The 27280-nt window shown below is 35.3% G+C and overlaps 1 protein-coding gene across 3 annotated transcripts in view; it reads left to right on the top strand.

The window, feature by feature from the left end:
* Window positions 1-27280, top strand: part of UHRF2 (ubiquitin like with PHD and ring finger domains 2) — an 81784-nt gene that overhangs the window by 28353 nt on the left and 26151 nt on the right. For all 3 annotated transcript variants that reach the window (XM_021379748.1, XM_021379749.1, XM_021379750.1), the window contains 2 exons: window positions 7680-7898; window positions 25173-25282. In XM_021379748.1, coding sequence (XP_021235423.1) covers window positions 7680-7898; window positions 25173-25282 — 329 coding nt within the window. The remainder of the gene's footprint in view (window positions 1-7679; window positions 7899-25172; window positions 25283-27280) is intronic.

Raw genomic sequence — 27280 nt, forward strand, 5'->3', positions numbered from 1 at the left:
TAGTAGGGATTAGTTAGTAGGGATTAGTTAGTAGGGATTAGTTAGTAGGGATTAGTTAGTAGGGATTAGTTAGTAGGGATTAGTTAGTAGGGATTCCTGAAAGCTTCATCAAGTTCCTTGATGTTCAGAGAGTGACAGCTTGCTTCTAGTTGTTTTTTTTTTTAATTTTACAAGGTTTCTTTTAGGAGCTGTAGGTATTTGTGCCACTACCTGAAAGAAAAAAGGATACAGCAATTTCCAAAATGATCGTGGTGGATGATGGCAATTTGAAAATCTGCTGCAAGACTGCTAAAACAGAGTTAAAGTTGCAGTACGCTTTTAAGTCTGACGTTGCTGCAGACTGCCTCCATTCAGGACATCTGTAGAACAGGATGTTCCTGAGTAGTGGTTATTATATGTGTGTAGAAACTGTATTGTCATTGGATGTGATCCTACAGTAATTCTTATGTAACAAAACTCAGAAATTCACTCTGTAAACTGGATTTGGAGAGCTGCTGACTGTGCGTATAAACAGGTGCATCGGCAGTTAATCTGTTGGTTACTGTGAGGTATATGTTTTCCAAATCCATGTTTATTTATCCATCCTGGAGCCTCTATGCTGTTGAAGATTTTTGAGGTTGAGCTGTTTTATGCAGACAAAACAGTGAACTTGGAACTGATGAATTTTGTTGCATGTAGCCTAGCAAAACAGCCATCATCATGAATGTGGCTTTGCTAGGGTGACACTCTTGCTCTCTGTTTATGCTGATCCCTGCAGTTCCCTGCAGAAAGTTCAGCTATGTAATTTAGGCTCATGCTGTCTTCATACGTGCTCCTTGAGCTGAAAATAAAGGCAGGGGTGGACCAGGAAGAAGAGAATGTGTATATCGATGTCTGTTACAGAGGTGCTTTTTGCCTATTTTGTTTACAAAGTGAACCTGAGCAATGCATTTCTATGAAATAGAAATTCTGGTGGGTAGTTTATTTCATTTTTCAGCATGAAGAATTAAGAACATCATATTCCTCAGGTTCTAGTGAGACCTCTGTTCTTACAATTTCTGTCCTGTGTAGATGCTATTCCAGCTAAATAAACAGGTTGTATTTATGTACTATGTGCTTTTATTAAATATTATTACTAATTAGGACCTGTAGTCCTCAAGATTAAACTCAATTACCTCTTAAAACCACTTAAGAAAAAGACATTCATTACTTCTGAAGAGATTACAGCCTGCTTTGAAGGTAAAGGCACACAGGAATATGCTATTACCATACCTGTAAGTAAGCGTCACTCAGTACTTAACTCTCATTAGTCATTTAGTTTTCCACAAGCTGTGTAAAATGCCATGAAAATGAAGCGAACTGTGAAAAATACCACAATAATTTTAGACTGTCGTATCATAAATGGAGTCCAGGAAAATATGTGTGTGTGTGGTAGCATGCAATGAAAAGGGACTGATCTCAGTGATCTGGGACTGAATTGGATTCCTGTGTTTCTGAATGGAAATTGAGGTAATATAGTTGTATCAGTCTGTCAATGGTAGCTTCTGTTTTGAACTGGAAGGTTTGTTAAATGCTTCTAAAATGCCTTGACCCACCAAGTCAACATTCAAGTTTTAATTTTTGGTTTTGCTTCTGTCTGAGGAGCATTTGTGAGATTGTCTTACCGTTGAAAGATTCTTTGCTTCTAAAGTGTTTGAGTCATGTTAGGAGCATAGGTATGTCATGCTGGCTGAAACAGATGTAAAAATACAAACTTGGGCAACAAACTTCAGTTTGAACAGATTGAAAATGATGCAAAATGAAAAGGCAGTTTAGAAGGAAAAAGATAGATGTAATCCTTCTGGAAAGAATTTCTTTAAAATGCTTGCTAATTCCCTAGGTCTCAACCTGCCTAAATAAAATAATGAAGGAATAAAATGAATAATTATTTTTCTGTGTTGTAAAATCTTTGAACAGTCTTTAAGTACAGGGGGAAGAGGTGTTTCAAGTGTTGTCAGCTAGATTACCTTTTTCTTTAATCTTTGTATTATGTTCAGGACTAATCAGGATTGCAGACAGTAACAGAAGTTGTATGGAATGTGGTGTAAGGAGTTAACAGTTTCTGAAGAAGTTTAAAGGTTTTACTGATCCTCCTTTTCATAAGGGGAGGAGGCAATTAAAAAAAAAAAAAAAAGGCATTTTGTTTGTAAGATTGTGAAAGGCTAGTGCTCCAAAATGCTCTGTCTTGTTGCACACATTATCCATGCCAACAGTGTCTTGCCTATTTCAGGCAAGCTTCTTTTGTCATGTATAGTCCAGGCTATTGTTAACCTGTTAAAAATAACACATTTATGCACAATTCTACGTTCTCTTAGAGAGTATGCGTGTATGCATAAATGAATTAAGAAAAACAGAATTTCACTGTATTGTCATTAAGTCAGGAATTCTAGTCATTCTGTATGCCTTGGAAGTAATGTCCGAGACAGGCTGAGATTCTTGTAAACTTTGTTATGGGCAGCTTTATCTTGAATTCCCGAAATTATGACTTTATATTGTTGGAGAGCACAGAATATTTTGAGAAAATTAGAAGATAAGAAATGATGTGCCTCTTTAAGTATGACCTTTTCAGGGAAACAAAAGCTACAACACTTTACAGGAGAAAGTGCCTTCATAGCTGAAGAGATCATCAGCAGAATTATAGTCTTAAACTTGCTATTTCTTTCTCAACAAATGGCTTGAAGTTGAGACTTAAATATTTTGAAAATAGAACTATTAATTTATTTGCGCACTTCACCTTAAAATATAATAGCCTGGGATTTAATAGAATAGCAATTACCATACTAAAACTTTTTGATAAATTGTTTTTTGGAGACAAAAAGACATTATTCAAGCATTATGGGCTTTTTTTTTTTTTTTTCAGAAGAGGTAGCCACTTCTTCCCCTTACCTTATTTCCCGGGTATGTAACACCTGATAGTTCAGTTTTGTTGAATGTGGTGATTGTATAGCTGTAAAATGTTCTTGCTTCCTAGTATATTTGAAAGACTAATGGCCAGAGTAAGGTAGAGAAGCCCTGCTTTGAGAGGTAGCTACTTTGAGCATAGTTAATGCACATGCTGCAAGCAGAATTCTTTTGTTTTCTGTGAAGGAGTGTCAAAGTACCTCCCCTTGCACGCAGTGTATTTCTCAAATGCTCCTTGTTTTCATTGCATTTATTTTGGAAAATTGCAATTTTTGGAAATTTCACTTTTCCACTAACGTTGCTTATTGTACTAGTATCGAGAAAGGGTAGGGAAGTCTTGGTCTTTTTTGTTTTGTTTCAATAATTTTATCTTTCTGGTTTCAGTTGTTCTAGTGACGTGTGGGGAGAGATTTGAAGGATGCATTGAAAATTCTCAGTGAACTGAAAAGTCTTGCATATGTTCTGATGTGGAACTCATGTTTCTCACTATTTGAATGGTTTAGGAATGAGTGTATACCAGGAAATACTTGAATTTTTACTTCACTGGTAATGCTTTTCTCTGGAAACTGTCTATAAAGTTAGAAAATCAGAGGAAAGCCGTGTTACGGTGGTATTACTATCTAGTTAGAAATATAACTGGGAAGTCTAAAGGGAAATAAAATTCCATGGGAATATGTCTTGGCAGTGAATACGAGACTTCTAATGGGCATTAGTAACTAGAACATCAGTGTTATGATAATACTTACTGCTACTATGTCTGCTTTTTAAAATATTAGGTGCTGAGTGTAGTGAAAAAAATATGGAAAGACAAAAAATGTCTATAATTGTTTAATTGAATTGTGTCAAATGATTGTCATCAAAACTTTAACAAACTTAAACTAGTCTGATTAGAGCATAGCCATGAAACTGCTTCTGTTTTTAATTGAGGGTTAACACAGGATTTTATATATAATGCAGTAAATGAGAAAATACCTTTGGTAAACATTCATGTCTATCAGTTGCTGATTTTAGTTTTTGGAATGAGTTCATCTTTCTTGAGACTTGTTAAAGGCTTGAATAACTATTCATTGTCTTTTGGTTTTTCTACATAAACCTGTAATACCAGAAAGTGAGCTTACATAGTTACATATTACTCTTGCATATGCAAGAGATTAAGTTTTAACTTAATGTATTTTGTGCAAATAACATGCTCAAGTTCTAGAAAGTGAACATGGAGTGAATGGCATTTTCTAATATGAGTGTGCTTTTTTCCTGCTTGGGTAGACTGTGACATTTGATATGTTTGAGGTCCCAGATTTATTGTGGAAATACTCATTGTTTATTACTCAATGTAATGAGGAGTAGTGTTACTGTGCTTAATGTATTTGCATGTGTGATTTTTTTGAGCTGAACATAAAATGCTGTTTCAGCTGTTCAGTTCAGTATATAAATTACAGACAAATATTAAATACCTGTTCAGATTTACCAAAGGCTGGTTTGTCAGAACATGTTGGTGTGCAAAGACATGACAGCAAGACATCTTGTGTATGGAACCTGGTGGAAAGGAAATGTGAAACCTAACGAGGAAAAACCTCACCTGTTCAAAAACTGTCTAGTCTTCAAATGGAAGATTTGCAAGTTTAAGGTTTTGGCCAGCCAGTATGAGTAAAAATTCCCTCAGTGAAGACTCTTCCTTCTTCTTGCTTTGGAAGGCAGTAGGTTTATGTCTGTAAATGGGGACTGTAGAGTGTATCTTCTGTATGTTATTTTATTAATACTGGTTAGCAATCTTCCTTCTTTGGGATCTTTCACTAGCTACTTTCAAGAGCAGAGCTGGAGCCATCAACAATAAAAATCTTGGAAATTCTCAGACAAACAATAGGAAGGAAGCATTTTGTTCTAAGTTTTCTAGGGATGGGAAAATGACACAAAGTTGAGTTTGGCACAAAATAATTTTTGATGATTAAATAATAGTTATTTGTCCAAAGACTTTTCTGGAATAACAGAGACCAAAAAACATCTTGATTTTAGAAGAGAATACTTTTTTTTTTCAGATCAAAATTCCTATGAATGCATATTGTTGCAAGTTACATTTCTTTGATTTTTTTTTTGATAACAGCATTGGGATTTTTTAATGTTATTTTTTTAACCCCACCATTCTCATGGATACTTCTTACTTGTTTATTTTTGTGTACATAAGCATTGTCTTGTTTTTAATTCTTTATTTTTCTGATGTTTAAGACCTATTTTCATTTCTCAGTTCAAGTACATCATTTCTTCATTTATTTGCAGTCGTCTTCAAACTTTAGGAAGGGTTTATTATGAGATGAGTGGAATGAACCAGTAGCCCAAACTTAGCTGTCCTGAGATTTCAGTCACCTGTTGTACTATAACATCTTGCCATTATGTACGTACTTCAATAAAATAGATGTTACCTCATAGTTGCTTTCTGTATTGCTGTGGGTGAATGTCTTACCTTTTTTGTGGATATTGCAGTTACTGCAATAATTATGAGCATTATATAGTTGTAGTATAGCTCTTCTAAGGGAGAGCTGTAGTACAAAAGTGTATACCAACAATGGCTTTTCAGTGCACTCAAGCTGAAGCCAAAAGTATTACGAATTTGACTGTCGCTTTGATAGTGACTCTATCTCAACCACCTGTGTCTGCATGATATAATTTCTATTATGCAAGTTTCGATAATTAGGATCTGAAAGTGTTGGGAAGCAAACACTCCTAGGATTTAACTTTTGTAAGTAGTAAAGAACAGTTATGGTTTTTTGTTTCGCCATTGGCTTATCTAAAGGTACAGCCAGTGTTAAATTGTTATATTTCGTGTTTCTTTAGAAAAACTGATAAATCTTCCAACAAATTTACGCTATGCCTGAGGTATCTGCATAATAAAGGACAAAGAAGGATGTGCAGATGGAATACTAGGTCTTCTCTGGCACTCCTACCCAACCTAGCATTCTCTCTAGCTCACCTCTGTCGTGGCAGACCTGTGTGTTGAATTTAGAAGAAAATACTGAACAAAGAAAAACTTATTTTAGAAGTGCCCAGTTGCGTCAGTGGGCTTTCATTCAATTGGTTAGGAGAGGACAGCCTTCAGACCGTAGTTTACCAGAGCCATACGCTGTTAATGACAAATCTGTTTAGTTTATATGGAAACGTAGGAAGTCACAGTGTGCAGTTTTTCCAAGACTTTGAGATGGTCCTGTTCACTATAGACAAGCATGCTGGAAAGTAACAAGTACCATACTTTAATTAGCATGGGTGAAATTCTGTCACTGTGATTTAACAGGGCTACTTTACAAAGTCATATCAAACTGTATAGCAAGAGTGCTCTTTCTAAAATTATTATAATTATATGATGGAAATTTAAGATATATTGTTATTGGCAATTTTTGCTAGAAAAAAAAAGAATACTTGAAAATAGGTCAAATGCCTATGGACGTGTTGTGTTAAATGTCTACTGTGACATCATCTGCTACTCATTTAATGATGGAGAATTTTTTAGCTTACATGCAGTATCAGAAAATGACTTCACCATTTTAGTCTAGCACTTTTGTTTTTTGTAGCAGGCTAGCTATTTTCTCCTAGTGGTGTTTTCATAAAGTTGGTATTGTGCTGTATTTATAGCACATGTGAAAACCCTACAAGCACTACTAATGTTGAAGAATTACCTCATACAGGTTTATGAAGGCTGTATTGCTAGACTGAAAAGTTAACATCTCAAATCTTAGAAACTTCGTGTTTTTTTCTTAGTATTATTTTTTATTTTAGCTTTATTGCTGTCAAATATCACTTTTAATTCTGCTAAATGAGTTTCGATTTGGAAAGAAATTGGAGCTCTTCGGATTTTATTTATTATTGTTTGATTCTGTTTGTGTATTGTGATTGCTTACATCCTGTTTTGATACTGTATGAGATCTCTTATAAAATCTAACAACTTGCAGGTAATGTTGTGTAAAAATCTGCATTTTTTAAAAAAAGTCTTCAGTGAAAAATAATGAATCGGTCAAAATTCCTTAGTTATGGTTTAGTGAACGATTTTTTCCTGGTGAACTTTATTTTCCTTGCTTGAAGTGTTACATTCCCCACTGCATTTATTCAAGATAAGTTGTCAAAAGGAATGATCTTCCATTTACTGTTCTAGATTTTTCCTTTTGTAATTAAGAGAGAAATGTTCTCTGTTCTAGAGGTTTTAGCTTTACTATATTTTGTCCCTTAATAGATTCTGTAAATAGCTATTTTTAAACACATGTTCATAGAGTGTGAACTTGAGCTATATTCATCACATGAATTTGATAAGCTGTGTTGGTAGGGTTAGGCTTTTTAAAAGATCTGTCTGAAATAAGATGCTATAGTGGAAATGTAACAAATGCATGAAGGCAAAGTTAAAAATGTGCCATGCTGAAAAAATTAATCTTTATTGCCTTTTCATTCTGGTTCAACTAAAATATTGGCCACACTGAGATCAAATATGGGCTATGTCTGTGCTAAAACTTGGAACTGATTGTATTCTAAATCAAAACAGTTCTTATAGTTTTTTTTATAATAGAACCTTAGAGACTGTTTTTTCCCATCTCATGTTAATCAAATAACTGGATTCTATTTCTATTAAAACTACATTTTCAAAGTATATTAGAGTTTTATATCAAGTTTTTTTATATGTCCATGAGACACTTGAAAAAGTATACTTTTCTAAAGTGTTATCTGTGATGTATAACTTACTGTTGCAGAGGTGGTAATCACTGCTGTTCTTGGTTTCACTTTTGAAGGTACCCGGAGAGTGGCATAGTAGAAATGGACTTCAATAATCTTCGACCCCGAGCAAGAACCATTCTGAAGTGGAGTGAGTTAAAAGTGGGTGACGTGGTGATGGTTAACTACAATGTTGAGACTCCAGAAGAAAGAGGATTTTGGTTTGATGCAGAAATTACCTCTTTGAGAGAAATCTCAAGGACTAACAAAGAGGTTCATGCAAAAATTCTGCTGGGGTAAGATTTGATTGTAAGATCTTTACATACCATATAAATTATCTTTCTGTCTACTAGTCATCGCCAGATTAAAATTAATGTGATACTTCAGTCCCACAGCTGTCTGAGTCATGGAATTGCAGTGCACAGTTCTTAAATTGTGCAAACTATGAGTTGTAATTTCTGCATTTCATGCAATTGCTGAAGGTAATTACAGAGTTTTATGTATTATAAGATTTCACCTGATCTAAATATGTTTTTATTTTTATATATTTATATTTAGTTAATTATAAATATATATTAATTTATATAATCAATTCAAAGCTGAAACATCCGTTTTCAGTAATTTCTGAGAAATTTGAGAACTTCTAGGTATCACTAACAGTTAATTATCTCTCACAGTTGGTGTAAGTCAATGAACTGGCTGGTTAGTATTTTAGTGAGTAAAATCTTGATGCAGGTGCTATTGCTTATGACAGGTAAAATAATTAACTCTGGATGTGGGAGTTACGTTAATTTTCGTGTAGCTGAACTTACCAGGGTATCTTTGCCTTGCTTTGGTTTTCCTATTTGATTTTAAAAATGGTGTATTTTTCTTTGGGAACAGTGTTTCCTGCTGAAATTTGTATGACATAACTTTCAGTAAGCTGTATGATTGCCTTAAGGATGAAGAGATGGCCAATCTTTATGGACTGTCTCCTTGAAGAATTCACTGTAATCTTCCTTCTCCTGCTAGCTTTTCTTGCTTCTTTAACATTATCCTTTTCTGGCATAAAAGAACTGAAGACAGTTGGATCCAGTCTCTGACCTCCATCCCTGCAGAAGAGGGATATGTGTATTTTAAGGGATGCTTACGTGCTAAGAGTGAAGCTGTTGTTAAAATTAAACTCAAACTGAAGTGACATTTCTTTTTTTATTTAAGCAATGATTCGTACTCTGGGAGTATATTCTTTAAATGAAATAGGCTAATATGTAAATACTCTTATTTTCATTGCAAAAAAGGAGAATTATTGTATCTGTAGGAAAAACTAATGTAGGATGTATTTAATTGGAAGAAAGATGCAGGTCTATGATCAGGTGCAATTCAGTATTCTCTTTTAAATACAGTCATAAGTAGTACTGGGAAATTAGAAGGACATTGACTTGGTTTATCATAGAAATAGATTAAAATTGTCTTGTGAATGTTTTCTAATTTTAGAACAATGGGAGTTTTATGGAATCAATTTATTACAATCTTCTTGTGTTAAGTGGAGCTGGCATAAGGACATGCTTTGGAGACAAAAATGGGAAAAAAAAACAACAATCAAATGGAAGGCAAGAAGAAATTGAATAGATATTAATCATTAACTTGGCAAAGGAGAAGAGGTTAAAAACTTAAGTCCAGACTTGAGAGTTGAAGGTTTCCATTATAATGCATTTAATAGTTGTATGGTGTTTAGTGAATTGCAGAGATGAACTTCATTGCCCTCTACATCAGAACTGTCCAAGTATCAGTTTATATGGAGTTCAAATGTGTACTGATAAAGTTATTTAAAACTGTTGTCTGCAGGGGGTCTTCCAGAGCTTTTCCCACTTAGTAAAATAGGATAATCAAAATATACTTTGTATGGCAAAAGCAAGTACCTATTTCAAGTGATACCTAAGGAAAAGAAATTTGCTCATGCTAGTTGGATCTTGACAGAATAGCCTTTTAAAAATCTAACTAAGACGATGATTATCTTCAAATGTGAAGATGGTAATTATAGAGCAAGTACAATGGAGTTCCCCATAGTACTGACATTTCACTATCCCCTCAAAATGGGGAAAAAAAAATCAGTTGATAAATACTTTATTTGTAAGGTGATTAATTTAAGTCCATTTTCTAAATGGAATCTTAATCTAGTGAATCTTCTTCCTGATTAAGAATTTATTTAAATTTTGATGGAGTGTATATGAAACTAATCAAACTTACTTTCTGCAAACTGCAGAAAGTATTTGCAATCTGAACCCTCTTATTTCTGTAATAAATCAAGGAATAATTCCTTATAACCTGTGTTACCTAAAAGCTTCCTCTCAATTAACAATAGGTCCTCTCATTTAAAAGTAAGTGTATAAGATAAATCTGCTAGTATTATTGTAATATATATATATATATATATATATATACTATATATATATATAGTATATTGATAAACTTTACTCAGTATTCAATTTTCATTTGGGGTATGTTGGTTTGCAAAATAAAAATCAGTCTCTTACTATTTTTGATATTGTTAATATAACATTGCCATTAGTACTAAACATTAGTAATTATTTTAAAAAAAAAAGTGTAATCTGTTACAAATGCTTTATGAGTATACGTTAGTGATGGATTGGTGATATGCTAGTGACTAATTATTTGTGCGTTACTTAAGAAAAACCTTAGCAGGTAGTAAAGAGAGGCAGTGATTTTAGAGATGCTTCAGATATATTCCACAGCCATGACCTTTTCCTCCCTTCTTTCTGGTATTACATTAAAGAGGCTCTGTATGAAATAACCTGTTTTGTACAAATTGTTTAACATTTAATACATTAATATCGATTGCTTATGACAAAGATTTCATGAAGCTATTGGCACAGTGGCAGGAAATAACAAGATCATGTACTGTTTGTGTTAATGCTTTGGAGATGGTAGAACGTACTATGAATACTTTTTTTACTGTATTTGTTGACATGCATGTCTCTTGGGTATTAATTTTAGTCATGTCTCATTCATAACGTAAAGGAAATGTCCTGTATAGTTTGTCGTCATTAGTTCATGTTTTGGGAAACGGATGAATATTAGAGAACATTATTAAAGAGAAGTGAGACTGAAAAAAGGATTACCCATGATTTAACCACATAATAATTTTCATTTGTACTGTACCTGTACTGCAACTAAAATTTGTAATTGTAAGATGCTTGAGACCTATCCAAACTGGACTGAATGCATCTTAGATAGACAAAGCACCAGTTTCCCAAATATTTCAACTACAAGTAGGCCAAGGACTATGAGTCTTCCTTGACTGTGCACTTACAGGTCAGAATGTTCTGTATGTGTGGTACTTCAGAACTGATTTGAATTCAACTTGCAGTATATACCACTGTTTTTGAAAATTTTATGCTACTTACGGAGATCTTACTGTTTCAACTCCTTGTTCTACTTTTGAACTTTTTTTTTCCATTTATATTTAATTTCTGGCTTTGAAGTCATACATAGTACTTGTTTTTCTGGCTTCACAGATGTACAGAACGTAAGCATACTAGTACAGAACGGTGGACTAACAATGAAACAAGCCTTGAATGCTCTTCTGGATGATATCAAGAAATTTTGTGTCCAAAAGTAATAATAAAAAAAAAGTTATTGGCAGTTGCACCTCTTGTTTTTTTAACATTCACAGAGTATGTAACTGTTATTTTTCTATCTTTCTTAGTATGTATTATGATAATCAATGTGTCACAGTTGTTTTCATATCTGGTAGATTCCCAGTAGAGTAGTTGTTGATATCAAGTGTTTCTTAGATAGACCTAGAGTTACATTCTGTATAGTTTGTCATTTTGTGGTATAATTCTCTACCCAAAATAATTTGCTATTTTATTTGTTTAATTTAACATCTTTGGTTGTTGTTGGTTGATCTTGGAATATGTTGTTTTGCTTGTATGTAGAGTATTGTCAAGATTTATTTAGAGCTGTTTTTTCCAAATAGCTTTTGTGAAGTATCAACAGGTATCCTGATAATAAGATGCTTGCTAAGAAGAACAACTTGCTGGCAAGTTTCTTGCACAGACTTAAAAATGGCATATTTCTTGTAAACTACAAAACTTTGAAAGAGTGAATAAATGTCTCACTCTTTCTTCTCCTACTTATTACTTCCATGCAACTGGTTGTCTCCTGAAAAAGAGACTTTTTTTAATTAACGCAGCTGTTTCTAAGAACTACTCAGTACTCTTGGTGAAAGGGAAAAAGCATTTGGAGGACAAATCTTCTTAAATGAAAGGAGTAGGCATATCCTGTGAATCAAAATCTTCTGGCACTAGTTGTGCAACCAACCAGAGATTTTACTTAGAATACCATGGGACCCATATTTGGATTCCTGTCTGTACCTAAAAGCTTTTGATTCTCGGTGGAATGAAAGCATCTGTGCCAACAGGCTGATGAACCTGGTGAGTAGTGTTTGAGGTAGTGAAGAGGATTTATAACCCCATGTTTAAAGGGTATTGGTATGTACGTGGAAAGCAGAGGGCACAGGATGTGGGAATGAGAGTGGTGTTGGTATTGCTAAAGAGTGGTACTCAAGTGCATGTATGCAAATGTGTATATATAGGGAGCTGTTCAAGTGGGATAACAGTGGCTGAGAGCTTGTTGGTCAGGATTGAAGGTCAAAAAGGATGACAACATGGTGGTAATAGACCTGATCAGAGAGAGGAAGAGGACAAAGCCTAATTTAAAAGTCTCTGAATGACAAGGTACCATTTTTCATGAGGGACTTAAAATTCCCTGACACCTGCTGGCAGGACAACACAGTGGAATGGAAGCAGTCAAGAGGATTTCTGGGTGATGTCAGAGAACTACTTCTTAAAGATACTGGATGTATCAGCAGAGTGATACACAGCTGAATGCTGTTATTATCAAAACTGTGGAGATGAGATGATTAATTATAACCTTATACTGATCATGAAATATATCAAGATCCTGACGGAAGTGAGGAAGGAGTACCAGAGTAGGCTCTCTACTTTAGAAAACATCGATTTCTTTCAGAAGACTGGTATAATTGAGGATTTTGAATGTACAAAGATGTTACAAGAGCAAAAACTTATCTGGAGTTAACACTTGTAAGGGATATCAATGGCAGCACAAAGAGTTTTTACCACTGCCTTGACAGTAGAAGGCTGAGTAAGGAAGTATGGATGTGTTATATGTGTTATAGGACATATGATTCAGTAACAACAGACACTGCATTCATTGCCTCAGTCTTCACCAACAAGATCTTCCTGACTGCTCTGCCTAGTAAAATCATTCAAGGAGATGAGCTACCAGCAATGGATGAGGACTGTTAAGGATCACTTGCTAGAACTTGACCTGTGCAAGTCCATGGAACTAGACAGGTTGCATCTGCGGGTGCCAAAGGAACTGTCTGATGCTTTAGTGATGTTGCTCTCTAGTATCTTTGAAAAGTCTTGCTGGAAATCAGGTAAGGTCCTTTTCAGGGGGAAGAGGACAAATGACCACCTTCAAAGAATGCCTTAGTGGAGTTACAAGCTAGTCAACCTCACTTCAGTCTGGGAAAAAGTATGAGATGGTCCTGCTGGAAGTGCTTGACATTTGAAGGTTATTTGAAATAGCCAAGATGGACTTTTTTTCCCAAAAGTAAATCATGCCTTATGAATCTCATTGCTTTCATGATTAGATGAGTAGCTCTGTGTCTGAGGGAAAAGCAACAGATGTAATCTACTTCAGTATTAGCAAATCTTTCAGCTGTGTCTCACAATATTTTGTCTGAATTAGGGTGATGCTATCAGGGTGGATGAACAACCAGACGAGTTTTTTAAAAAGTGAATTATCTGTCTCAAAGAGCAATGGTTAATGAGTTGTGCACTACCTGCAGTGTTAAGACCTGCAGATGTGCATATCTTTAACAGTGGCTTGGAAAAGGCAAGGCCATGCGCTCTCATCAAGTTGGCAGACACCAAATTGTTGGAGACTGCTGGATGCACTTGAAGATAGTACTGCAAGTCCGAGAGACCTGAATAGGCATGAGAAAGAGCCTTAAAAAATTCAACAAGGATAAATACAGGGTCCTGCTGGACCTGTGATTGGCAGAGCCTCTTGCTGCTATACAGGTTAAAGCTGGACTGGCTGGGAAGCAGCTTTGCTGAGAAGAACCTTTGGGTCTTAGTAGATGGTTTGGGAAGCCCAAGGATACATGTCAGGTGGAGTAGGCATGATGGACATAAGTCACAACAAGTGAGGTAAACTGGTTAAAACATTAATTAAAAAAAACAAAAAAGCACCAAAGCACGCTCTTAAGTGGGAAGTGTTAAAAGTTAGAATGTTTTTTGTTTCATTAACTTAAGATAAAAGCATCTTCAGTATTTGTGATACCATCCTTTTTCTAATAAACATGTGGACTTGGAACCATAGAGTCTTGACTTACTTTTTACAAGGTGATTTTTAGGAGCACTTTGAAACTTAGCTCTGTGTTCTCACTGGGGAAAATAACAGAAGAGAGTGGAAGAATAAATGTCAGTGCAAAAAAAAAAAGCACAATGTCAGGAAAAACAGTATGAAAACTAATTGAAAAAGGGATTGTGCTGGAATATATATGTATACTTAAGAGAATAATGAGAATAATTAGGGGCAGAAAAGGCCTCTTGATATTGTATTAATTTCATATATTTTCAATTGTGCCCATTGCTCTTGACCTGACAGTAGGTACTAGTGGGAAGACTCTGGCTCTCCATTTTATATGCACTTCTCTTAGATGTTTATACACGATTAAGAGCCATCTATGAATAAGCCTTCTCTTTTGCAGTCTAAACACTCCAACGTCAAAGATGCTTCAGTCCCTTTAGCATCTCTGTGACTGCTCCTTTTCTGGAATTACTCTAGTAAGCCAATGACTCAGTTATATTGAGAAGCCCAGTGGTGTGTAGAGAAAAGCAATCACCTTCCTCTATATGTTGCTAATGCTCTTCCTTAGACAGCCCAGAAGGCTACTGACTTTCTCAGTTTACCAAGTCCCATTGGTGGTTTATGGTCAGCTTGCCTATGAGAACCTGAAGGTCCTTCTCTGTTAAGCTGCTGTCTAGGCCCTTAATGGAGAGCCAGCTGTACTCTGAGAAGAGGTACTCCCTGGATGCAAGCCCTGTGCATTTCCCTTTGTTGAACATAACGAGATTTCTCTGTACCTCTCACCTGTCCAGATCACTGTAAAAGGCAGCACACGCATTTGGTATACCAGCCATTTCTAGTTTTGTATTGTATGTGAATTTGCTGAGAATGGACTGTTTCCATCGTTCAGCAGTACTGGCTCTGTATCAACGATTGGGGTAGACCAGTAGTGACTTTATTCCAACTGGCTGCTCTCCTGTCATCCTCCAGGCATAATACTGCATTGTAGAAGACCACCGTGCTAGATAAACACAATTTCCCCTTTGAAAATGCATGCTGACAATTCCCAGTCACCTTCCTGTCCTCATATCTGAAAATGATTTCCAGGGTTATTTGCTCCATTAACTTCCTAGGGTCTGAGGTTCCTTCCTGAACATGAGTGACATTTGTTCTCTTCTGGTTTGTGGGAACATGTCCTGCTTGTCATGACCTTTTAAAGATGACTGGAAGTGGCTTGCACAGACAAAAAGCAGCTCTCTCTCAGCTGCTCATGTGTGCAACCTGTTAGATTCCATAGACTAAACTATGTCCAGTTTAAGTGCTCCATAACATAATCTTCCTCCACTGACATGAAGTCATCTTTGTTCTAGATGTTCCCACTGATCCCAAGGATCTGGGATTCCTGAAGACTGGTCTTCCCAGTAAACAATGAGGTAAAGAAGGCACTGTGTACTTCTGCCTTTTTTGTGTTCCCCCTTCCCCCCCCCACAACCTCTGTCATTTTTAGCACAGAGCACACTTTTTCAGTAGTATTCACCATTTTTTTATGGGCAGAATCTTTCCTTGTTGCCCTTCACATTCCTCGTGAGATTCAATGTGAAGTGGACCTTAGTTTTCCCAGCTCTACCCCTATGCAATTGGACAGCAACTCTCTACTTCCCTACATCAGCTATCCTTCTTCCAATTCTTACCTACTTTCTTTTTATGTGTGATTTAGCTCCTGCCTCCTGATGCCTTTATTTCCTGCAGGTAGTGATAAACCTTTCTTGAGCTTGGAGAACGTGATCCTTGAATATCAAGAGCTGTATCTTGTAAGGTTTTTCCAAGCCATACCTGAAGAGATCATAGTGTGCTCTCCAAAATCCAATATTGTGGCATTTACTTTATGCCACTCTAAGGATCCTCTGTTGATTCATCACTGTAGCCAAAGCTGGCCTTGACTTTCACATCGGTTGACCAGTTCTTCTGTTTATAATCAGACCTAGACACATCTCTTTGATCACCTGTGTCGAAGTTGTACTACACTCCAGAAATTTCTAAGGTTGCGTGTGTTCCACTGTGTTGTCCTGTAAGGGAGCTTGAAATTCAGGCCCTGTGGACTCGTGGACCTTCTTCTGCCAGAAGAAGACCTCAAATGTTTACTCCTGCTCCCAAGGTATATAGCAGGCACTCACTGCAGCATCACCCATGTTCTGTCTGCTAATCTTGACCCATGAGCTCTCAACTGCCTACAGACCTGTTCCCACATAAAGATCAACTTCTCCCCCTTCACCTTTCTAGCTTGTCCTTCCTGAAGACTGTGTATCTGTTCATCACACCTCTTCAGTCACAGGATTTATCCCACCATGCTTCCATCTTCCCCATGAGTTTGTAGCTATGTGATAATTACACAGACTTTTGTAATTTTCCCTATTTGTTCCCCATGCTGTGTGCATTAGCGTACAGTCATTTTCAAGGAGGCACCCAAGTGTGCCAATTCCCCAGGAAGGGCACAAGAGATTTTTCTATGAGACTAGTCTGCTGGCATTTCCTTCTTTAGGTATATACCCTTGAAGTGATTTCACTTCAGCCTTGATTTGTTAATTGCTGTGTTCCTGCTGACCGTACCATGTTGTTTGCTTGCCTACCCCATTCACACCTTCCTTACTTGTTTGTTGAAGGAATCTCTTTTACCCAGCAGTTAAATACTTGCATAGAAATGAGTAATAATGCTATCATCACCAACTCCAAACGTACACAGAAGAACTAGAAAGGCTATACTGCCATTATGCAATAGCCATAAGGCACTTAAATGGTGCATTTAATATTGTGTGTAATGGAATTTGCCATCATGGCACAGTTGCTTGATTTAATTTGTGTAAAGAGAGTTGAGCAATGTGAAGAATGAGGACCTTCCATACCAAATGACCCTCTAAATGCCAAATTAATTATGACTTTCTATCAGTCTGTGTACTTCCTGACTTTCAGGAATTTTTGGTGATAAGAAATTTATCCTGTTTTGATTTGAAACGTCCCTAGATGCCAATTTTTTCCCTTAAACTAATACTGTTATGTGCATCCAAAGCACAAGAATCATTAATTATTGATTTTAAAGGCTAGAAATGTGGTTTTGGCCTTGTCCACAAGCAGTTCTCATTTGCCTTTAGATCAGTTTGAAGCATTTTATGGTAACTGTCTTTGTTTTTTTTCTTACTGTTTTAAGGTGGGTACCTTCAAATCTCCACCATCTCTTTCACCCTTCCTTCCTTACAGTCTCTTTTTCTCTCTTTCTCTCTACCTCTGTTTCTCTTTTTAAGTGCTTTATTTACTTACTTATTTGTAGTATTTTTGTTATTGTTCATGCATTTTCAAGATTCTTCCTTTGCTATTATTTACTTTCAGAAAGGTCTTTTGTCCTGATGGGATGTTTTTATTTTTAATGGAGTTGCTTCTTGTCTTTCTTTCTGAACTGAGATTCTCAGTCTGTGTACACAAATTGGTCTTCTGTTATGACTGTATCTGAATTCTTCATAAGTCTCTGTGCTGTGTCTACTCTCAGGAATGAAGCAAAACAAAATCTTTGTAAAGTCTTTTAATTTCTTCTAGTTAGTGTCAACTCTAATTTTGACTCTGCCGCTTCCTAAGGTAAAATAACTTGATTGGTCCAGACCCCCGGAATGATGTTGTGAGCTGACTTTGTGTCTTGTGATTCAGCCCACAAACAAATGGAGAACTGAGGTGAGCTTAGATCATGCTGTGTGATAAAACACAGCTGCTTTGTCTTTCAGACATGAAGCCTTTGGGGTTCCATCCTTGTGGATCTTCAACCAACTCTTTTTTTTTTTTTTTCCTGGTACTTTGTAGATGTTCCATCAGCTGCATGTTTGCACATGGCAATGGAATCTTTGGATGACAATTTAGCGTTGTAGTAGTGCAAACGACAAACTTAATTGATACCAAGAGTGGAGTGTTGTAATAGTGTCTAGTTCTTTCCCTTCCCTTTTCCGAGCCGGGGGCCTTTCTGCAGCACCATGGACAGGTCCTCAGTGGGGGTGCGCCGCCGGCCGTGTGTAGGTCTCGGCTCCTTGAGTGGGATCATTCTTCCCCTTTCACTGCCTTTCCCTCTATGTTTTCGGTGGGTTTCTTGGCTTAGAGCAGTCATGCTCCTGAGCTACTCTGGTAAATAGATCACTAGGACTTGCAAATGTGACTTGCTCTTCTTTTAGGCTAATGCTTTCATGCTTTCCTGATATTAAGTTTGTTTGTTTTTCTAATATTCATCTCCTTTACAGATCCCAAACTAATGAAGAAGGGTAGTCCCTGCAAACAAAGCTTCTCTTTCATATAATGACCTGTAATATATTGCAAGAACTATTATGCTTACTTCTGATGTTAAAAAAGTAATTTCCTGGCTGGCTTATGTACATATTCACAGTGTGAATATGAAAGTTTAGTAGTAGGGAGGGAGGTGAGGTAATGAGTGTTCTGTTTTGCTTTGCTTTATTTTGTTTTATTTTATTTTATTTATTCCTATTAGGTCCTGACATTTCTAACAGTAAGGTCTTCTACTAATCCTGAAAAATTGTCTTGTGTGTATGTACGAGCCATAATAGTGGCTCATATAAATAAATAAAGTTGAACAAAAGGCATAGCTAATACTACTCCATTTTATAACTGTGCATTTATATTTTCATGGTAAAGCAAACAACAGTGGAATACTCTGAAATAATACTATTACTGTCTGGTTTTCAGTTTGCACAAAGTGCAAAATAAAATAATTTCTTTGTAATTTTGTGCACCTTTGCAGAATTTGGTCAAATCATGAATGCAGTATGCAGTCTTTATGAGGAAAAATACTAGTAAGTCATCTTAAAGAAGCCTGTTTAAAATCAAATCTTTATTCATGTCTGGTGAGCACTGTAATTATGTGGGTATGTTTTAGCTTTTATTTAATTGCACAAACATTATGTGTTTGCGGTCTAGCCTAAGCTATAGTTATGTTTAAAGCAAGCAGTAGTAATTTTTATATTGCAATGTTTTATATTGGATTGAGATATTTTCAGTTTAACATCTTTTGAAATATAAATGCTGTTACATGTATTTGTTTTAATTTCAGAAACATTCTTTTGGTTGATAGTGACTAAATAAATATGTTACAGTGAATGTCAGAAGATGCTTCTGATTCTCAAGACTATATTACTGCAGAGATTGTTTATTTTAATGGCACATACCCAATTCTTTAGCCTAAAGGTTTTAACATATTCACAATGCTTTTAAAATAATGGTTGTTAAACATTTTTCTTGTGCTCTGCTTAGGAACTCAGTTTTTTTATGGTTTTTATTCAAGTATGTATTTTGACTTTTAGTGCATGTTGATTTTTTTACTTTTTTTTTTCTAATTTCAATATGGTAAAGTTATAAAGCCAGAAAATTCCAGAGAGAGGTCTGGCAATTTTAAGTAAATGTCTCAGACTATAATAACTGATTGAGTATTCACAGTGTGGTAACTGCCTTCTAGCTGCTTTTGCTTTCTTGAAAGTTGACCTTTGAAATATCCAGAACAATGCCCACATAACATATGATTACATATGTCTAGAGTGCTTTGCAACCTGAAAATGTAAACAAAAAGAAGCATGGAGGGGAAAAAAAAGGATATAAGAATGTTCAGTTGAAGATTTCTTTCTGATTGTGGCTAATTTGTCTGAAAGGAAGCCTTATGCTAGGAATTCTGCTGTATTGCAGGGTTTGGCTGGCTCTGGTCTGGGATTTAATTTCTTTAAAGGATTTAGTGTACTTACATGAAATACAAATGCAATCTTGTTTACTATGCTTAATGTATAACCTTTTTTTCATCTCATTTTTGCTATAGTAAGGTGAAAAACTTTAGAAAGGTGTCTTTCTTGTTTGAAAGGTGTCAAAATGTTTCTTCTGTGTACTTCACAGAATAATGTAATCACCATTTTGTTTAGATAATGATATTTTAAAGACAAGTTACGCATACTCTGATCATTAAAGTTATTGTTTGTGTTGTTTGACAGAAGAATTAGTCTTAAGAGTAACTAGCTGAGATGAGCTTTTCAGCTTTGGTAAGGCTTAACCTGAAAGCTGTCAGTTGCCACAGTGATAGCTGAACTTCCTCTGTAGTTCTGCAACTATGGTATTTATTGGAACACACCAGCTTTGTCTGAAACCTTTAATAATTTTTTGCTTGATATTTACCTTATTCATGGCAGAAAATAGCATGTTTTCTCTAGTTCAAATACTAGATACATTTTAGTGGAAACTAAAGGGTGTTTTCTGAGTGCCTTTATTCCGAAGAAAAAAATGCAGGTGACACCCAAAAGAGAAGAATATCTACCATGACTTGATATGTGATACAAAAATGATGACTTTTGCCTTGTATCAGTACCATCTAGGTATGGGGATTGTCAACGTGCTGTGCTATGAGAGAAAAATGTACTGTGCTGTTGCCAATTGCTACCTGCTAATAACGGAATTTTCTTCATTTTTGAGAAATCTTTGTTTTCTAGCATTAACTAAAGGAGTAGTTTTATTTTACTAATTATAGAAAGAAGTATGATGAGCTTCAGCACTTCAAGGTTAACGTAGTATGGACATGATTTTCAGTAATGATGTTGATTAAAGTCTTTACTTTGCACTTTATAGAACTTTATACTATAGTACCTTTTGGTGTACTCATGTCATTCAACCAATTTAATAATCTCTTACTGGTATTTTTGCAGAAAACGGTGTATTAATCTGTGTAGTTAAAAGTAATTTTGATATTTTTAATTGATGTCAGTGGAATTTAGTCCTAGTAAATGTTCTATGGAACTCAGGTTTGGCTTGTTCCCCACAGATATGGATAGCAATAGCACAAGCTTCCATAGATTAATACCTCAGCTTTATGGTGTTCTTCCACCTTTCTTCTTTTCTAAAAAGTGTATGCTGAGAATTACATATGATGAAAATCTTTTTTTTTTTAAACACAACTTTTAAAAATATTTAGAGAAAATGCTGCAAGGAAGAAGGTAAACTAAAGTAAAACAGTTCTAAACAACAAGGCAATATGGAGACAGGGGAAACAAATGTTTTATGTCTTTCCTAGCAGCTGTTTTGCTTATAGTAGTGATAGAATACAAGAGACAAACCCATACAAATAATAAAGATGGACAAGATGTAAAAATAGGAAAATATGCTCTGCAAATATGTTGGTTTTTTTCTGAAGTGTACTAGAATTTAAGAATGCCTCTTTATGACAGTCATATTTGTAGCAGCCATTTTGATTTACATTCAGCCTGGGAGGACCATTTCTTAACAAAATTTTAACTTATTTAATGCCTCATGCTTCAAATTTTCAGTAGATGCATCTGTAGTTGTACGCTAATATCCAACATATTATGCAACTTTACTTTTATATTACTTTTACTTTCCCATATAGATATGCTTAAAATTTGAGCATTTAAAAATATGTTTCTTTTTCTTTCTAAGCATACAGATATTTGAGTCCATACCTGTGGTTTGTTGAACGTAACATTTCGTGTTATTTTGGAGAAATAAGACATAATTATGTATTTTAGTTTTAAAATGCATTTGCTGCTTACATGTTGTATTAGAAACAGGAATTAGAGAATTCAAGTTGAATAGCTAGGCAGACAAGCAAAGCAAGCAGTGGTATGGCTAAGGGATGTCCTAGCATAATAACGATTATAGCATTGGAAAGAAGCAGGAGATCTGCCGGTTTATTTTATTATATTTTTATTTTTCATTTTGCGTATGTGTATTGGTTTTTGTGGACTTCTTTTTTTTTTTATGGTAGTGATGTGCTGGTTTGTTTGTTTGTTTTTGAAGAATTTGGGACTAATGAGAAGTATAGGGTGGTTAACAAATCACTCTCCAGGGTACAAAAAATAAGCAGGGAAACTGACGCTCTGAGAAACTCAATCTGTATATGTTTGTTTGTGTTTTCTGCCAGAGATTGTGTACAATTTTTCCTCTCTATATCTAAATGCATAACTTTTTATGACTAGGAACTTGTGTTTGTGTCCTAGATAATCCAAAGGGATTTTGCATGCTACTGGAGAGGAGTTTCCAGTCTCCCTTTCTTTGAAGTGTTGTACTGATCCCCACAGCCTTTGTAAAGGGGTAGTCATTCTTGGGAGAGCTCTTACCTGCTTCAAGGAGTATTTTCTAGTTCATTTTAAACCAAAGCTGGAGATTTTGCTTAAGCAGGTCTGCAGATGTGGTGATAGCTGAAGGAGTTTAAGTACTATAATCATTCACAGAATGTGGCATACTTTGCAATGCCTTCAGTTTCCAACAGAAGCTGGAGTCCAGCTCTCTAGTGTGAGCAATTGGGCCATACAATCTTGTCCAGATTGAGGTGCAGGAAATTAACCTTCCTGTGTTCACTGCACTGTATAGAAACATAGATAAATCTGAGGGTTATTTCCTACAGTGGATTGAACTGCTTTAAGCAATGCCACCAAGTGTGCAAAAGAAAATTATCTTAAATACCTTATTTTCTTAGTCTCAAGAGCAACTGTTCTCTATCAGATTGATGTATTTGCATTGATGTAGTGTTTGCATGTTCTGTTGAAATATCCCTGAACTCTGAAATTTGCTAGCATTTGTAGTTTATGACTAACAATGGGCATTGCTTCCCTCCAAATGCTGAAAGGAGTTAAAAGGGTTGAAATAAATACAGATGCCAAAATGTTGGTACATGTAAAAGGCAATTATAGTGAATCAAAACACCATCAAAGTTCTCTCAAACTCTAGTTCCATGGAGATCTAAACCACTGCAGAGCTCAAGGCCACCAGAAAGGGTTTTGTTGCTTGTGGGTTTTTCTCTGGCTTAGTTTTCTTCTGCCTCAGTTAAGTCAGCATGTGGTAGAGTCCAAGAACTGGTGTCAGCACAAGGGAAGTGGTGGGAGCAGACAATGAGATGAGAGAGAGCAAAGCCTTTCTTTCCTCACAGAGATGGCCTCTTTTCTGAGAACTGTGGTCTTACTGAAGGAGCAGAGGCACACCCTCAAGCAAAATATTTGGGCAAGTCAAGTCCTAAATTGAAGTTACCACAAACAGACAAATAGCAACTTTTTAATAGAGTATCTTAATTTACATTTCCATTGGCTGTTTCATTTGTCTTGAACGACTTCAAACTTAGGAGGCCATGAAGGCTTTGTGTCTGCTTTGATAGTAAAACCACTCTTAGGCATCAGTAATAAACAGGCAGAAACAGTAGTAAGATTTAGGTGGATTTACTTTAACTAGATGCATGTTTTTTGTGGGTAGATACGTACATAAGTTTCTTTCCCACGTTGCTTTTAGAGGTAGTAAACATGCTCCCCCACACATTTAGAACTGTGAATCTGGTCTCATTTGATATGCTTCCACATACCAGACTACCCGTCTGGCAGTCTTGGAGATGTTCTGTTATTGTGGTTAACCTTATTTACTGTGGGCCATAGTAGTGTTATCTTACCTGTCCGTAGTCTGATGTAGTTTTCCAGCTAAGATCTTTGGTAGGAACACGCCACCTGGCTGTCTTCAGAAGGATTTTTAAATAATCTCTGTGGTTATTTCCTACAAATACTCTATTAATAAAGCTTAAAAAATTTGTACACTCTTCAGAAATATTCTCAGGCTCATGTAGTCTAATTGTTTGAAAGAAACATAACTGATGGTATGTACTTGGAGAATTGTCACCATTGTGGCAATATTTAATAATTTTCTTTATTTGTTCTTGTTATTTCCCTGAAATGAAGCAGTGCACTTTAGTTTGGGTTAGCAGAATCTTGCATAACCTCTTTCAAATACTGAACTGTGAACAGTGCATTAGTTTGTTGATTGTTTGTTTTTTCATTCATAACAAAAACTTCTAAATATCTGTATAATCATTACTCTTTGCTAATTTGGACTATGTGCTACTACTTTTATATACTGTCCAGGACATCTAAAGTCTCTGTATGGCAGAGAAGAAACAAATGCGTTTCTTTTGTTGTAGCATTCTCAATGGATATTTTAAGTACAAACATAACAGTCTTGATAAAATGTCAAACTTTATAAGCTTTGTAATTCAAGCCAGGACATTTGTGGTCTGTATTCCTTTAGTTGCTTGTGTAATTTCAGATTCTGAAGAGATCTGCTAGAACCAAAGGTGGGAGTACAGCAGTAGAAGAGTTAGACTGATTTTTGAAGAGAAGTTCAACAAACCCAAATCTCCTTCAGACTTCGTTTTAATAGCTCGTATCATTCTCTGCAAGAAATAAAGCTCTCCTGCAAGCAAATTCCTTTCTGTTGTATCAAACTGATAATAACACACGATTCAGTGAAGTTAATGAGGCTGTGCTCTTCTTCCAGGATGGATTATACTGAAATTTAGTAATCAGTTCTAAATTAGTTAGTACATTGAAAAATGCACAATACCATGAGGAAGGAGGAAAAAGAGGCAGTTTAGAAGTGTTGGATTTGTATAACCTTTTCTTTCCTGCTACATTTATATTTGAAGTAGAATTTTAGTAAATTCACTGGAAGCAAGTGAACACCTTTACATTTAATGCTTCCTAATCCCTCTAGAAGGCTTCCAGCATTAATGTTGTGGAGTCATAAATTATTTGCCTGTTGTGTGGACTTTGCATTGAATTCTGTCATTAAAATGATTACTCTTCATAGATAAAATTCAATATTGTTTGCAGGACTGGATTTTAGTTTTTCATAATATTTTCAAAGTCTTTTGAAGCTTTCTATTAGTTTACAGTTATCTTTATCATTTTTGTTACTCTACAGGTTCCAAGTAGTATCCATTATTGTGTATTGTAAGTCACAGTCCTGGTTTATTTCTAACAATATACTTTCATTAAAATGGATATGATTTTGTCTGGTCTACTGTATTCAGCCAATAAAACAGTTTGTGGTTGTAGAAATGGAATTGCAGTGTTATGGATGGCTGTCAGTAAGGGTGCACTCAGTTACATTCTGTGACACAGCAGCCAGGTAATCTGAGGGCAGTGAGCTAGTCTCTTGTTCATGTGAGTGTAATGAGTATGTGTTTTGGTTTTGGTAGAAGTTAGTATTACACAGAATTTTGTGTGTGAATTGAATAAGCACTGAAAAAAAGAAATGCCAATTTCCCATTGCTTAGGACTCATAAAGTACTGAATCTAGATCTGAGAAATAAGTTGAATGTACTTTTTATTTTTCAGAGGCCCAGAAGACACAATAAATGATTGTAAAATCCTTTTTATAGAGGAAATGTACAAGATTGAAAAGCCAGGAGCTTACCCATTGACATTTGGTGATGGAGATTTCAAAAGTATGTGTTTCTTTTTTTTTTGTCATTTGAATAGACCTGAAAATGGAATACTTGAATGATGTTTCTTTAAAAATAAGAACTGGAATGCAAAAGTAATAGTGAATGTTTCCGTGTGCAGGAAAGCAATAACAGAATTTATAGATTTCTGTTCTAAAACTGTATTTACTGTAAGGTGACTTTTAACATCTTTGTTCTACCACTCATGAGCAAGGAAATGGGATTGTTCCAAATGAGCTGTGCAGAATGAGTTCATAATGATAGTTAAGTTGCTAAACAGTTGTTCAGATCACCAGAACTTCTGTGACAGCTGACATTTCATGTGGACTTCTGGTAAATTAATAAATGTCAAAGACAGAATTGGTATGTGGTAGTACTCTTTAACCCTCTCATTACATTAGAATTATATATATAAAAAAAAAAGAACTTAATGTCAAACCTTGAAAAGAATCAGATAATTAATATTTGAATGGTTATTTGGCCCTGCATAGCCTTCTAAAAATAACTATGCCTTATTTCCTCATCCTCCCCACAGCCAAAGGAAGGAGTTGGTGGTAGCATATATAAAAAGTGATGTGACATTTTGTCCAAAGTTTAAAAATACACTGCAATTAGGAGTGATAAAATTTCACTATTTATAATAGTGAAGCTGAGAGACTGATCTCTACCTTTACCAGTAGGTGCTTCTGAATTAAAAAATGAAGCAGATACATAATGTTTTAGATTTAGACTCCAGGTGTTTTTCAGAGCTTTTGTAGATAGCTATGAATGCACAAGAATTAGTCTGCTTTCTGCTTATTTGCAGTCATCTGAAGAAACAAATTTTTTTAGAAATCATATTCCATTTGAAGTGGTACTCTGAAAGTACAAATATTAATTTCTGTAAATGAATTTTTCACAACTCTTTTCTCGTTATGTGTGATCTACTTTCCTCAGGTTGCTCACAGAAAAAATCCTGTTTATCTTATTTTAGTAAAATCAAAGGGATTTTGCAACATCTGAAAGCAAGTATTTATTTTTATAAATGATATCATGAGAAATTTTAAACGTACTGCTTCACATTTATATATTTACTTATTTTGCAAACATAATTATTTATGAAACTTTTTAAAAGGCATAACATTTTTTTAGTTCTTCCCACACATCTTCTGTTTAATGAATTAATTTTGAAATGTGTATATGTTAAGAAAATAAATAATTACTATGTTACGTATTACAAAATTGGTTAAGTAGGACCATTTGAGTCCTGAGTGGGTATTTATTCATTTTGTATTCTCTATTTCTTGTGCTGCCTGTTGTTTTTATTGCTTCAAATTCAAACTCTTTATTTTCACTTACAATGTTCATGTGATTCTGTTTTTTGTAGTAAGTCTTGTCATTGCTCACTTATGCACAGTGTGCATCTGTTGAGCTGTAAGCCATAAGCAGTACAGTCTTTGCCTCTCAACTGTACTTCTGTAGTCCTAGTTTATATTTGAAAATTTTAAATATGTATGCATCTATCTGCCTGCACAGCTACTTTATCTTGCTTGTATGTGCTTGTATGCTATGAAGAGTGGTATAATCTTGTTACAGCAATACCAGGTGAAATTGACTGGCCTTAAATGCTCCATGAGACTGTTGTGAGCACCATCAGAGAATGTACTGACTGTATTTTTGCCTATATGAAGCTGCTGTTTGTGTCCTTTCTGAAAGTTAGAATAACTACTTAGCTGGGAAAACAGTGCAGGAAAATTGTTTTTTCCATGGTTATATGTTACTTAGGCTTTGTACATGTCAATTTGGAAAAAATGTATATGGTGTGTCAATATAATTTTACCTGTTGCATTTAAATATAAGGTAGTTATTTTGTAATGACGGAATGGAAGTCTCGATTCTGCAGTTCGGGACAAACGGCATAACTAAATCCTGTTAGAAAATTAAGAAGTTACATACTCGTTAATAAATATCAAATATTTCTATGTAAAATGGAAATAAAAGCTGGACTTCAACCTACATTAT

Source organism: Numida meleagris, chromosome Z, assembly GCF_002078875.1.
Source record: "Numida meleagris isolate 19003 breed g44 Domestic line chromosome Z, NumMel1.0, whole genome shotgun sequence".
Lineage (NCBI taxonomy): Eukaryota > Metazoa > Chordata > Aves > Galliformes > Numididae > Numida > Numida meleagris.